This window comes from Notolabrus celidotus, chromosome 21, assembly GCF_009762535.1.
Source record: "Notolabrus celidotus isolate fNotCel1 chromosome 21, fNotCel1.pri, whole genome shotgun sequence".
Lineage (NCBI taxonomy): Eukaryota > Metazoa > Chordata > Actinopteri > Labriformes > Labridae > Notolabrus > Notolabrus celidotus.
The window spans coordinates 3,350,297-3,365,442 of NC_048292.1; the positions used below are offsets into that span (position 1 = coordinate 3,350,297).

The window sequence follows — 15,146 nt, forward strand, 5'->3', positions numbered from 1 at the left end:
GATCCTTAAGCCAGATATCCAGCTGACAGGTTATAGAGTTCGATGTGTGTTTCTAAGTTTTCATAACTGCAGATTGTCTTGTCTTTTACACTTAATACCTGTCTTTGATTCTATGGTAGAATACAGTAAGTCATGTAGTTTAGTAAATGTCAGTGATGAAGGGCTGGAGACTGAAGTATAGGAGGCTCTACTGAAGAAGAATATTTACACTAACACTCAAAAGTTTGGACACACTTCTCTTTCCATGTTTTTTATTTATTCTAATTATTTCCAACATTGTAGATTAATACTGAAGACATCAAAACTATGAAATAATCTAGTTTTGCCATAATCTGGATTACAACAGTCATCAAATAGAGCTATCCATTGTGTGCTAACCCTACCTCTGAACAACACAACTGATGGTCTGAAACACATTAAGAAGGCAAGTCATTCTACAAATGAACTCTTGACAAGGCTCATGTTCATTAGAAACCATTCCAGGAGACCACTTCATGAAGCGGACTGAGAGAAACCATTCCAGGAGACCACTTCATGAAGCGGACTGAGAGAATACCAAGAGTGTGCAAAGCTGTCATGAAGGAAAAAGGGGGCTACTTTACAGAATCTAAAATATAAAACATATTCTGCTTTGTTTAACACTTTTTTATTAAGTAAATAATTCCATATATGTTCTTTCATAGTTTTGATGTCTTCAGTATTAATCTACAGGGTTTACAATAATTAAAATAAATACAAACCCTTGAATGAGAAGGTGTTTCCAAAAGTTTGACTGGCAGTGTATGTAGCTAAAAAAATGAACATGAACTCGTTCATTTATTGTGTGAACATGACACTGCCTGCTGCAGTTGTTGGGGCACCAATGGCCTGTGGGGTTTCCTACCAAGTAAGGCCATGAGTCATAGTTTCTCCATGGGAAAGGAATCCTGGAGGACCCTTCATAGAAAAGTATAACTCTTCATGTTGTGAAAAGAGTCCTCATGAACCTCTGGCATTTTCACCTCGTGGGAAGCTAAGGTGACTTCCTGGTGCAAACTTACACACAACACTGAGTGGACTTTGAGTTGTAATAAAGTGTGTTCACCAAACTTCATTGGGAGATACCTTTAGTCTTCACCTGTGCAGTATTTCTGCAGTCTCATACAGGTTATAATCTATCCTGCTTCCACTCTCAATGGTTTTTATCTGAGTCCTATTCTTCCCCTTCAATCTTCGAGTCTAATTCTCACTCAATCACAGTCGTTCTGATGTTTTCACTTATGCTCTAAACTCTCCTCATATTCAGTTAATTAGACTCAGAGCTGAGAGGCCCGTTCTTAATCAAGCACATGGAAACAGAGTAGTTGTGTGGAGAGACATACAGATGGGAGATGAGCCTTAAGCAGAAAGAAATAATCAATACAGACGACAAAAAACATCCCAGAGCGAGCTGTTTGCTTCTCTTCTGAGAAAATGTGCATTCTGTTTATTATGCTCCTGAAACCCTTTATTAAAGTGGACTTGGTTTAGACATTTGGGTCCAATCAGAATTCATTTCACTAAGACTTTAGGCTCACCATTTCCTGATTTGGACTAAACTTAAAGATTGAAAGCAGGATAATTTCCAGGGTCAGTGTTTGGACTCACCTTTCAGTCTGTAAGGTAACTTTGGAGGGCTCTACGTTGGGGTTCTCCCACTCCATCTGAGGGCAGTGCATGAAGTAACACAGGGTGTAGAGGGCTTCAGGCTCCCAGTGGACTGTGGTGGTGGTGGTGGTGGTGGTGGTGGTCTTCTGGTGGACTGGGGTCCCGTTGCTGGGGTTCTTGATGTGCAGCGGCTGGAGGTGGTGCATTGCACGGGACACCAGATCACCTGGAAGAGAGTATTCATATGTTACATGAAGACATAAGGAGCATGGGAGCAACAGAGGACACAGATAGAGAGGAAGTAACATCTTTTTCTACACTCAGAGAAAATCCAGAATGTCCTACGCATTACTCGGAGTACATAAATTCATTTCTGCACCACTCCTTTGACATGTTGGTAAGAGCAGCACTTCTGTGATGAAGTAGAGCTTCACTCCCTCTGATTCATCGCTCATTTATCCAGACACATATGCCCACACGAGCCACGCAGAGAGGCAAATTAAATCTTACACATCCAGCCTCGCTCTGCTCACCACTCAGGAGGCTTCTTCTTCTTCGCTCCTCATGTTTTCTTCAGCTCTTATTTTTCTCTTATTTTCATCCTCGTTTCCTCGAGTGACCACAGAGAGGATCATGGGAAGCTACAGTCACAGTGTCAGTGTGTGTGTGTGTGTGTGTGTGTGTGTTTGAACAGTGAATATGGGAAGCCTTTTAAAGCTGTGGACTTCCTGTGATTGGACAGATGGTTGTTTGTCCTGTGATGGAGTGGCGACCTTTCAAGGACCGCCTCTCGCTCAATGACAGCTTGGCGACCCCCAACGGGATAAGCAGCGGAGATGATGGAGGGATGGAGTTCTATTTGTAATGTCATGAAAGCCTTTAGCTTTAACTTTCAACAAGTCGAAGTTTATTCTGTGAATCCTTCATTTCAACACAAGCTACACAGATCAGCCATGACCGCTTTATGTCATGTGAAGTCAATGTTTTAATAGATTATCACACCACAGGTTCAGAAGGTAGAGGTCAGAAAGTCCTAATGTAAACTCTAAAGGATGTCCTAAAAGTGTCACTTCAGTTTTAGATGCCATGGAAGCTGCATCAGTGTTTGCTTATAGTGTGCTTTTGGGAAATCACTCGGTCACTGTCTGGTGACCATTTAAATGAAATATCAATATTGATCTTAAATAAATAAAAAGATAACAAGTGACCTTAGTTTGGCAAATAGACTGAAAATATCTATGACTAGCATGAAGCCCTTTAAAACATATTGATTTGAGAGCTTTAGAGGTTTGACATGAACGTAGTTTGAAGCAGAGATTTGAAGCCGATCGTCAGCGGTCGCCATATTGGAAATGCTGACTCAACCTAACTTTAGTCGACCTAACAAGAGACAAAGAGGTGGAGTTGAGGCAGGCCTTTAGCTTCCTTGCTAACAGCTACAGTGTTCCTGCCTGTCAGTCAAATCAGCCATGCCCTTATTTGGGCAAAACTTGTAACTTTAATATCATCAAAACAAACAAGTTATAAAAAAAATCAACCCGCCCGTACAGTGTGTGCCAATAGAGAAATGAGCTATTCAGACCATAGACTGTAAATAAAAATGGACAGCGTTGCTCCGCCTCTTTCCGTTGTACGGTTCTGAAGCCAAAAAATCCCTCTCCTGGGCGCCGCCATTGTGCAGCCAGAGCCTGTGAAGCCACTGCAACAAGCTCCGCCCTACAGCGTAGCGTCACAAGACGCTGTGTGTCCTTTGAAGTTCCCTCTACGGCGGCTGTGAATCAAAGGAAACAGGAAGTAAAACCCCGTTTTTTAAACTCTAATAACTAACGAAAAAGAAACTTTTCAGGAAAAAGAGGCCTTGGATACAAAACAGTCAAATACTAACTACATATCACCACAGCATACGGAGGGGAGAAACATTCGTACGATGTGTATTTATTTTTTAAAGTTTGACTGCTCCTCCATTCAATTGAATGGGGAGACGGATTTTTTGACCTATACTGCAGCCAGCCACCAGGGGGCAGACACACTGCTGAAAGCTTCACCACCAGGGGAGCATCCGGCTCCCTTGATTCAAACCAAAACAGTTTTTTGAACCAGGCTGTAAACATGTTTATTTCTGCTGTAATGATCGTCTTCTTTGAATGGGTGTGTATGTGGTTTCCAGTGTTTCTGCAGCCAGCCTCTAGTGGACACTAGAGGCACTGCAGTTCTTAGCACTTCCTTAGGGCTTTATATGTTGAGACCGGATGTGGACGCTTGGTCAGTCCCAATAGAGACCCATATTAAAATGTCCAACTTAACCAAAGGTAAAAAAAATCTTCAAAGCCTTGTACAAAAAAGTTATGGTCTTTAAAGATTTTTTTTCAATCCCTTTTGACTTTATAGGGCTGCATTGTTATACAACTTGCCTGTATCCTTTATATTAAGGCTTAAAGTTATGCATATTTTGGGGCATGGCCTCTTTTAGTGAAAGGTGGGAGCTGTTCCCTGTTTCCTGTGCTTCTGGAGCCAGCCACTAGTGGACGCTTGAGGCACTGCTTTTTATAACATTTCCACTTTGGCTTCATATTTTAAGACCACCTGAGAGAGCGGGATTCAGCAGGCTGGAGTCATGGTGTAAGGTTTTGTGTGTCCAAAATTAAAGCTCCTGATCCTTGAATCTTAAGCTTCAATATGTTTGACTTCATTTCTTATTCTCTTTATTTGCCTCTCTCTTAACCCCAGTATGTGTGCATTTTGTTGCTTTAAAGGGTTTCTATTTTACACATTGTGAGTTAGCTTCGTACGATTCCTGATCCCGCCTTCAAAGCTCTGGTTAGTCGACTGTTGCTCCTTCACTAACAGATGCCCGAGGGTACAACAACCTCCAGACAGGCATTCCCAGATGTTAGAAAATAAAGACAATGAGCAGTTGCATCAAAATGAATAAACCTTTTCTGTTTGGTTTCGTCTGTAAGGCCGTGGTCACCAGAAATTAAATTCAGCATCATCTTAGGTGACAAATCCGACTGTGCCCCCTCTCACACTCTTATTTATTCATCATGTGATATCTCCTCCGTCCTGCAGCCTGAATAGTTTCTGTAAAGAACAACACAAAGCCTCGGAGGTGTGGTAAACGTATTCCAGGCCACAGAGGGCACATTCTGCTATCTCCATGATAAATGTCGTCCACTGCTTTCAGTGTGAGCTTATTTCAAGCTGTGTCTGCACCCAGCATGAGCACAGAAACAAATGAAAGTCAGGAGGAATTTTACAACTGGAAGCGTGAACACAGGAGGAGGTTTAAATATCAAACCCCTAAATCCTCTACCTGAGCGCCGCAGAGAAGCTCAGTCAGAGCTGAAACCTTCAGAGCCGTAAGTCTCTGATTCCGTGTTTTGGCAGCCTCACTGCAGCGCGCCGAGGAGGTCATTAGAGATGCATTTAAGAATAACGATGATGCTCTGGAAGAAGAAGTGCAGCGTGAGCCCGCAGAGTCGATTTCTCACAAACATTAATATCCCCGTTGATCTAATTATTTACTCGGTTTACTGGAACGCTGGAAGTTTTTGGCTTAGAGGAGATTTGGACTGAGTTGAAAAAGAAAAAGGCTGTCTGAGAGTGGCACGTTAATGCGTTTTCTTCCTGGATACTTGAGATATACGTGAATAAAACATTACGTGTGAAAGTGAAGCTCTACGGTAAACACGTCCCGGCACACAAACACACACTCTCCTGTTTGATCTGGTTTGATTGTTTGATCCAGAAATACCCGGCGTGAGGAAAGCTGGCCTGTCTGGAAACCTCACTCCTCCGACAGAATGACACGTTGTGTGTGTGCGCCCAAGGTTCTCCATCTGTCAGACTGAAGGCCCCTGACAGAGTTCACAGGAAGCCAGACGTAAACAGAGACGCAGCTCGCAGCTCAGTTTGCACTCCTGGCTCCTTGGAGACTCATAATCAGTTATCTAAAACGGATTAAATACAGAAGAGAAAACAAGACCGGTCATGCCCTGTTTCTGCTGTGATCATGTTAAAGACCTGATGAAGATCCAAAGGGACCAAATCAGAGAGAAGCAGGATCAGGTCATTGAGTGTTTTAATCACACGCAGCAGGAGCAGCTTCTAAAGACCCTCAGTAGTTTGTTTTATTTAACTTTAGAGAACCAACACACCAGAGACTGAAACCATGGACGACTTGACAGCTCCCTAAGAGTGAAGCCAAAACATTTGGAGTTCCTCTGACTGAGACTGCAGTGAGTCACAAAGCCTGCCTCCATTTATCGCTGTGCTCTCTCATCCATCAACACTCACTGGTTGAGTTTTCAGAGCCCAGCATGGAGCAGGACCGCCGGACAGCTGGAGTCATGTGACCGAGGTTTCCCCGCTGTAATCCCTGAATCAGGGATTCTCCTCCTCTCCTCATCCATGTTGTCTTTCTGGTCCTCTGAAAACCTCTGACCTGTTGACTCCAGGCCTGGCTCCGCTCATCATGACTTTGGTTTGTTGTTGTAGTTAAGTGAAATACGATCTGGAGATAACACAGAGTGTTTTATTCTGAAAATTAACCGGATGTTTTCTTTTTGTTTTGGTGAAACCTGACTTCCTGTCCCACTCCATCTGCTCTGTTGAGATTGATGCGTCGTGCTCCGGCATCTGGCAAAAATAGAAGTCTTGTGGATCTGATCCGGAGGACTCAGACCTGCCGGATCAGCTGGAACGCAACAGAGTGGATCCAGTGGAAGTTAACACATTGACTAGAATAGAAACAGATCTGGAGCTGTGACGGATCAGAGACGGACCGGACACGGATCTGGTCGAATTTGGCCGTTAAAGGACACCATCCTTCATTGAGCTGATTTCATAGCGTAGCATTGTTAGTCTTTCAGGATGTAACTACACATTTAATCGACATGGAACACAAGCCTGTGATTGGTCCTCTGGGCAGCATCCTACTTCCTGCATTTACATTTCAATACATCGGCTGTATTTCCATCTCCTAATACGCCTTCTCTATATTCCTCTTTGCAACATGTATCAGCTCCACTTGAACATAAACCCCTCAGAGTCACCGTTGTTCAATGTGGACAAGTAAGCAGAAAACATAGCCAGACCGGAAACAGACGAGCATAGAAATCACACTGCCTACAAGTGTTTAGGTGGAATACTGCAGAGTGATGCTGACATGACGATGCTCACAATGGTGTTGGCCACTTCAGTGGAGAGTCAATGTTAGAGTATAAACCAGGCTTCAGCAGACGTTTCATGGAGGAATGTGAGAAAAATGGCCACACAACATCAATTAAATGTACTCGCAAAAATGCTTCCAAATATATTTACCAGTGCAAGGCATCAGCACCCAGAGGAGGGGGTGTTATTCTGGCTTCACTTTTTACAACAAGAGGAAGTCCAGATATGATATCCATACTGGAACCACGCTATGTCACACCAACATGAAAATACGTGATAAAAGTCGTGTTCCAATATCGTAATTCTCTGCTGCACAATTCAACAGAAAAGACTAACTTTCAACCTAAATCTAAAACAGAAACGAGCCAGAGAAGAGGAATACTTTGTAACTGTTTGGATGAATGGAAGGTGAAAGTATTGATCTTTCAGCTGCAGGAACAAAACACTTTGATACAATCACAACATATTTGTTAATTGATTAACTGGTGCAGCAAACAAAAGTGCAAAAAAGTGTTTTTTATGACTCTTATTGTGAAAATTGAAGGATTTATTGATTTCTCTGTTCAATAGAAGTGTGAATTGAACACCTTTTGTGTTTTGAACAGCTAACCTGGTTGAAAACAGAACCCTGAGGGCCTCACGGAGGTGTCATCATCACTATTTTACAACAAAGAAAATCATTCAATGTGACAGTCGATACTCCCAGCTCTCCAGCTGTGATGTGTCTGAGCAGCTCCCTGCCTGAACCTCATCCTGCAGCCCTCAGACTTTGTTTTGCTGCATCACTTCAAACCTGAATCAGGTGGATTCATTCAGCAGTGGAAACAGTTCGTCCTCCAGGTACTCAGGAAATCCCCAGGCTGCTCAGTGTGAGTCTACGCAGCGGGTTAGCAGCCTGAATATTAAGAGGAATACGACACATCAAGGAAGAGGTGGAGATGAATTATAAACCCTCCGTTCAGTGGGGAACAATATCAGCAAACCATAAAACAGACAACAGAGAAACACAAACTCCCAGAGCTCGCTGCAACACACCACGTCCACAGATACTCAGAGGAGCTGAGAGGAGCTGACAGAGATACTGAGAGTTACTAACTAAAAACACATTTATTCAGTCTATGCTTTTATGCAGGGTTTAACAATTTAATTACTTTATTTTTACTTTTATGTTGCTTTCAATGTTGTTTTATTATTGTTAATTTTAACTGTATATTTTGATTTATTTATCTATATATTCACTTTTATTTATCTACTCAATTTTATTGATATTTTCAGCCTTAATTTTATTTTCAACTCTTACCCTTACCAAATTTAATTGATTTATTTTAACTATTTATATTCTTAATATTAATCTGATGCTTCAACTTATTTTAATTACACATATTTTAAATTTGTCTTATTATTTTATTACTTTAACAGTTTTTTAATTTTTATCTATTTATTTATTTATTTGTTTATTTATTTACTCAGTTTCATTGATATTTCTAGCCTTCATTTTATTTTCAACTCTTACCCTTACCAAATTTAATTTATTTATTTTAACTTTTTATATTCTTAATATTAATTTGATGCTTTAACTTATTTTAATTACAAATATTTTAATGTTGCTTTATTTTATTAATTTAAACTTTATTATTATTATTTTTTATTTATTCATCTATTTTTTAATTTATCTACTCAGTTTTTTTTTATATTGTTAGCCGTTATTTTATTTTCAAATCTTATCCTTACCCTTTTTAATTTATTTATTTTAACTTTTTATATTCTTAATATCAATTTGATGCTTCAACTAATTTTAATTACACATATTTTAATGCTGTTTTGTTATTTTCTTAATTTTAACAGTTTTTTTTAAAATTAATTTTAACTATCTATATTCATAATTTAATCTGATGCTTCAACTTATTTTAATTACACATGTTGTATTGTCTTTGTGCATTAGTCTCTATTTTAAAATCCATCTTTTTTTAATATGTCTTGCCTTCATTTTATTTCTGCTTCTTTCTTGTTTTCAATCACTGTAAATCACTCTGGGTTGCATTTGACTTAAATGAAAGGTTCTATATAACTAAAGCCTGATTGATTGAAATATTCAACATCCAGTTTTCTACATCCACCTTCATCCACCAGTCAAATATGAAACACTGCCGCCCCTCTGAGCTGATCACCCAGCTTCCTCCACCTTCATTAATTCTTCTTTTGACTTTGCTTTTTTCCAGCAGGACAACATTTGCTCCTGTCTGCCTTCCTCTAATTATCTAAGCAACACTCCTATGGGCTTCATGCTTCATCTCATTTGAATTAATCACAGGGGACAGCTTAGTGTCTTCCCTTTTCTCCCCGCCAAGACTTCCTCCTTGGAAAGACTCATTACGGAGCAAAACTTTGTTCCCTATTCCTGGAGAAAAAGAAACGATAGAGCTGATAGACGTGCTGCTATAATGAGATGTCAACACTTTAACTTCTGTCAAACAGCAGCTACAGAACCTGTGATTACCTTGTCTTACTCTGCTGCGTTACACAACCAATGAAAGAGAAACAGACTTTCAGTTAGGTGAATGTTTTCATGAGGACCATAATTGTCATGTGACAAGTCGTTAAAGAGAAAAGTTGTTCTTTCCACCTCCGACTCCACGAAACAGAAAAGCCTGAACGCCTGCAGCTCTGTGCAGCTACACAAACGCTTTGAACTCAATGTGTCTACTTACGTAGCAACATGCTAACAGATATGATGTTTAGTAGATCTAATTATTCCCATGCCTCCCTCGCCCTCCTTCTTTAATGTGTTAGCATGTCAAGGTTGGCTAATTAGCATCAAACAGGAAGCACATCTGAGGCTCCAAATGCACAAACATACATTTTGACCTGAGGTTGCTCAGGAAAGTCAAGGGTTCCCAAAAGAGGTAGAGGATCATCCTCAGGAGAATATGAACGTGCCTATTAAACATCACTGAAGCACTTTCAATTAATGTTGATCATTCATTCAGAAACATTAATGGCAACCTCACCAAAGTCCCACAGTGTAAGCACCAAGGTCAAAGAACTCTGCAGGGTTCCTCCTCTGAGGACCAAGAACATCTGTACTAAATTTCATGGTTATCCATCTAATAGTTGGTTTCATACGTCAGTCAAAGCTGCAAATACACTCCTGATGATGTTACTCGGGGTAAAGTCATGGCATTGTGAGGCTGCCATTTTCAGATGGGTTATCCTCTTGGGACGATGACATCAGTACAAAGTTAAAGCAGTAATCCCTGTAACGGTTGTCATATTACACGCAGAACAAGAAATGTCAACCTCTTGATGTCCACACAAGTACAGACAGGAGCAGATAAAAGTTATCACAGGTCTTCTGGGGACCATGAACAGGTGTACAACATTTAATTGTGATCCATTTGAGACCAAAACCATCATTTTTGGATATTTCTTTCAAAAACAGAAATGTAGACCTCACCAGACGCCTTTCATCTTAAGCTCACAGAAGTCTGCAGGGTTCCTCCTCTGAGGAACAGGAACATCTGTACAACATTTCATGACAATCCATCTGATAGTTGTTTTAATACATCAGTCAAAGCTGCTAATACACCCCTGATGATGTTACTTAGGAGAAAGTCATGGCATTGTGAGACCGCCATATTCAGAAGGGTTATCCTCTTGGGACGATGACATCAGTACAAAATTAAAGCTTGTTACAAACCGAAGAAGAAAATATCAGCCTCTTGTTGTCAACAAAAGTACAGTCAGGGGCAGACCAAAGTTTACAGGGGTCTTGTGGGGACCATGAACATGTGTACATAATTTAACTGTGATCCATTTGGGACCAAAACAATCGTTTTTTGATATTTCACTCCAAAACTAAAATTTCACAAGATGCCTTTCATCTTAAGTATAGCTGAAGTAAGTGAGGGTTCATCCCCTGGGGACCAAAAGGGCCGACACTTATCAGTATAAATCTTCTAAGAAACCTCTCGCCGGTTTATAGAGAACAAAACTAAACAGGCCTTTAGTCAGAAACCCTGACATGAAGTCTTGATCCTGAAAACCTGGTTTCAGCTGAGGAACTGATGTACGGTGTAGTAAACAGTGGGGCCTGACCCTGTGATGCTCCGACATGCAGGCAGCAGAGGAGCGAAAAGTAGCTGCAGTGACACCAAAGGCAGTAAAACTCATAGCATAGCATTTACTCATTATGTGGCGCTTACCCTCTGAAATTTACTCGCCAAATGGAAAATCTGCCCATATTTGGCGATTAGAGGTATCAGTTTCAGGACTTGCATTTTTCTATTTTTTAGTCTATTAATTTCTTTACATTAACTTTATTTAAAATGTTCTAAAAAATAAATGTGAGCCTGAACTGCTGATAAAAGTTCTTTAAGTTCCTAACAAAGGAAAAGAAATGTCATGTGCTGCTTTTGTTTCCTTTAATGTACCAATCCAAGACTCCAAAACCAAGAACGGTCTCATTTTTAGAACCGTTGATTATGATGCAACTCTGTAATTCTGCACACTGCCCTTCTTCTTCTTCTTCTTCTTCTTCTTCTTCTTCTTCTTCTTCTTCTTCTTCTTCTTCTTCTTCTTCTTCTTCTTCTTCTTCTTCTTCTTCTTCTTCTTCTTCTTCTTCTTCTTTCTTCTTCTTCTTCTTCTTCTTCTTCTTCTTCTTCTTCTTCTTCTTCTTCTTCTTCTTCTTCTTCTTCTTCTTCTTCTTCTTCTTCCTCCTCCTCCTCCTCCTCCTCCTCCTCCTCCTCCTCCTCCTCTTTAGAATCAATCCTCCTGAACTGTCAGAAGTTTTGTTTGATGCCGCTCATAATTTCAACCTAACTAGTCGTGACAGATTGAACATTTTCCAACTCCAGAAAAAAACAAATCTGAACTGCAGCTTCTCTTTAATTGCACCTTCTGCGTGTCAGCACCTCACCCACTGAAGCTTTAATGGTTGTTTACTCGTCTTGATGTAAGAGCGAGTGCACAGATGCTTGTTGAACGTCATTCACCTCACAGTGTGAACTTTCTGATCTATAAATGTAACCTCTGCGACACAGAATAAAATGAGGGGAGGGATGATGTAAAGCCACGGGGGATCAGCTTTGATTCATTGTTCAAGGAACTTTGTGTTTACTTTGAATGTTAGTGTTTTATTATTTCAGTATGCTTTAATAACTTGAGTTAACAGCCAAAGAGACAAACCACATCCTCATATTACATTGATTATGAAGCTTTAATTCCTGATCTCTGTGTCATCTGTCTGATTAAACTTTATTTCTAATATCTCATCTAATTTTTAATATTTAAAGTCAGTATGAAGCCACTGATTTAAACCAACAGGAGCAGAGTTAAATGGGTTCATGCTGCATGACGAGGCTGATGATCACAAAGTTTAAAAACTTCCTCAGACTTCGACGCCCAGAGGTCATGTGCTGTGCCATTTTCTAATTATGCAGAACATCCTCAGCCTACAGGTGGAGTCTCCTCGTCGGTGTCAGAGAGGTGGAGGTGGTTTATGGAGGCTGCATGTTGAGGACAGAGTGAAAGCTTTTCATGCACTGAATTACTTTAACTCTTCTCTATGATGAAACTCTCTGAGTCCAGGCTGTGTTTTCATCTCTGTGTTTCACAAAGATTTATTGATTCACAAACTTTCCTCCTCTCAGAGCCAGAAGAGACGCAGTGAAATTATTAATGGGACTTCTGATAGTATTTAGATGCAAATTCATGAGACTCATCGCGTGCTGCTTCTCGGCAGGGAGGCTCTTCTGAACGCATCATTAGAGCAATATTTCTAATGATGATGAGATGGATGAGATGCACATCAGCGTTTAGGATGATATCATCTTTAAAAGGCTCAAAGCAGTCTACTTAGGAGGAGCATACTTAACGTTGGATCGTGTCCATTTAATTAAAACTAAACAGAAACACTCTTTCTTCTTCAGAGGGAACGAGAGCTGGTCCACTGTTTATCAGATCATGTAGGAGTAGAAGATGTGTGGTGGTCTTCAAGATCTCAGTCTCAAGGCCACTTCTTAAGGTCTCAGTGTTGTTTCTGAATCAGAAGCATTTAAACCGGGTCTTATCTCAGTCTCGGACTAATCAGACTCTGGATTTTATATATAGACTGCTGATGACACTTGAATGTTAGGCCTCTTTGGAAATCTATACAGGTGTTCTTATGCAGAACACAAAAAAACCTCACAACTCAGAGGAATCTTTTTGACTTCTTTCATGTTTTTTGGTGTCTGAAGCAAAATTTTGACTTTTTCATGTTTTTTAGTGTCTGAAGCAAATTTTTGACTTTTTCATGTTTTTTGGTGTCTGATGTAAAATTTTGACTTTTTCATGTTTTTTGGTGTCTGAAGCAAAATTTTGACTTTTTTCATGTTTGTTGGTGTCTGAAGCAAATTTTTCACTTTTCATGTTTTTTGGTGTCAGGAGCAAATTTTTGACTTTTTCATGTTTTTTTGGTGTGAGAAGCAAAATTTACACTTTTTCATGTTCTTTGGTGTGTGAAGCAAAATTTTGACTTTTTCATGTTTTTTGGTGTCTGAAGCAAATTTTTCACTTTTCATGTTTTTTGGTGTCCGAAGCAAATTTTTTACTTTTTCACGTTTTTTGGTGTGAGAACATTTTTTTTCACTTTTTCATGTTTTTTGGTGTCTGAAGCAAATTTTTCACTTTTTCATGTTTTTTGGTGTGAGAACATTTTTTTTTGACTTTTTCATGTTTTTTGGTGTCTGAAGCAAATTTTTCACTTTTTCATGTTTTTTGGTGTCTGAAGCAAATTTTTCACTTTTTCATGTTTTTTAGTGTGAGAAGCAAAATTTACACTTTTTCATGTTTTTTGGTGTCTGAAGCAAATTTTTCACTTTTTCATGTTTTTTGGTGTCTGAAGCAAATTTTTCACTTTTTCATGTTTTTTAGTGTGAGAAGCAAAATTTTGACTTTTTCATGTTTTTTTGGTGTCTGAAGCAAATTTTTCACTTTTCATGTTTTTTGGTGTCTGAAGCAAATTTTTCACTTTTTTATTTTTTTTTGGTGTGAGAACATTTTTTTTTCACTTTTTCATGTTTTTTGGTGTCTGAAGCAAAATTTTGACTTTTTTCATGTTTGTTGGTGTCTGCAGCAAATTTCTCACTTTTTCATGTTTTTGGTGTCTGAAGCAAATTTTTGACTTTTTCATGTTTTTTGGTGTCTGAAGCAAATTTTTCACTTTTTCATGTTTTTTGGTGTCTGAAGCAAATTTTTCACTTTTCATGTTTTTTGTTGTCTGAGGTAAAATTTTGACTTTTTCATGTTTTTTGGTGTGAGAACATTTTTTTTTACTTTTTCATGTTTCTTGGTGTCTGAAGCAAAATTTTGACTTTTAAATTTTTTTTTGGTGTGAGAACATTTTTTTCATTTTTTCATGTTTTTTTTGTTAAGATGCAAAAATAGACATTTCATATATTTTTTTTGCGTCAAATGCAAAATTTTGCTTTTTTTTCATGTTTTTCCGCTTTTGAAGCATAATTTTACGTCTTCATGCTTTTTCGCATTATTAGCAACATTTACCTGGCAAATCCAGATTAACATCTTATTTCAAGATACAGAAGCAAAAATGAAGAATGTGTTGCTTGAAATAAATAAAAACAGCTGCAATGCACCAAACAAAACTAATTTAAAGATAAAAACTTAATTTCAACAAACTAAAATAAAAGTTGCTCGCTGCAACGGCAGCTTTTTGTTACACATTTCAAGCAATTCAGATCTTATTAATTTATTAATCAATGTATTTATTTATTGAGTTAGTTCAGAAATAAGATGTTTATCTGTACCTGTCAGGTGAATCTTACTTTTAATAAGGATAATGACATGTTTTTAACCAGATATTTGATAAATACACTTGCAAAGATTTGTGATTTTTTTTGCATTGTGGTGTTTTGAAAAGAAAAGTGCAGACCTTGCAGAAAGAGATCTCTGATTTTGTTCCCTCTCATGGAGATTTTTCTAGATACTGTGTTGGTCTTGGTCTCAACATGCCATGGTTTGGTTGTGATTCAGTCTCAATCCCTACATGTCTTGGTCTTGTCTCAGTCTCAGTGCACTCTGGTCTTGGTCATGTCTGTGGTCCTAACTTCAACAAAGAGGAGAATCAATGGAAACAGTATTAAATAAAAAACAGTATTTTCCTGTTAACCAGAAACACCTAACTGCACTCAAAGCTGCTCTGAGGAAACGCCGTCCCACCAGCTGCAAACTGAACTCTCCAAAAGAGAAAAACACTCATTATTCTCAATCATGGAAGTTGAGATGAGGATCGCTAAAAACTGAAGACACTTGGCTTTTTCAAATGTTTTTGATGCCGAAGGGTCACAGAC

General features: G+C 39.0%; 1 protein-coding gene across 2 annotated transcripts in view; it reads right to left on the reverse strand.

Moving 5' to 3' along the window:
• LOC117805038 (ankyrin repeat and BTB/POZ domain-containing protein BTBD11-A) overlaps positions 1–15,146 on the reverse strand; it is a 302,242-nt gene that overhangs the window by 49,359 nt on the left and 237,737 nt on the right. For both annotated transcript variants that reach the window (XM_034673594.1, XM_034673593.1), the window contains exon 3: positions 1,627–1,852. In XM_034673594.1, the coding sequence (XP_034529485.1) occupies positions 1,627–1,852 (226 nt within the window). The remainder of the gene's footprint in view (positions 1–1,626; positions 1,853–15,146) is intronic.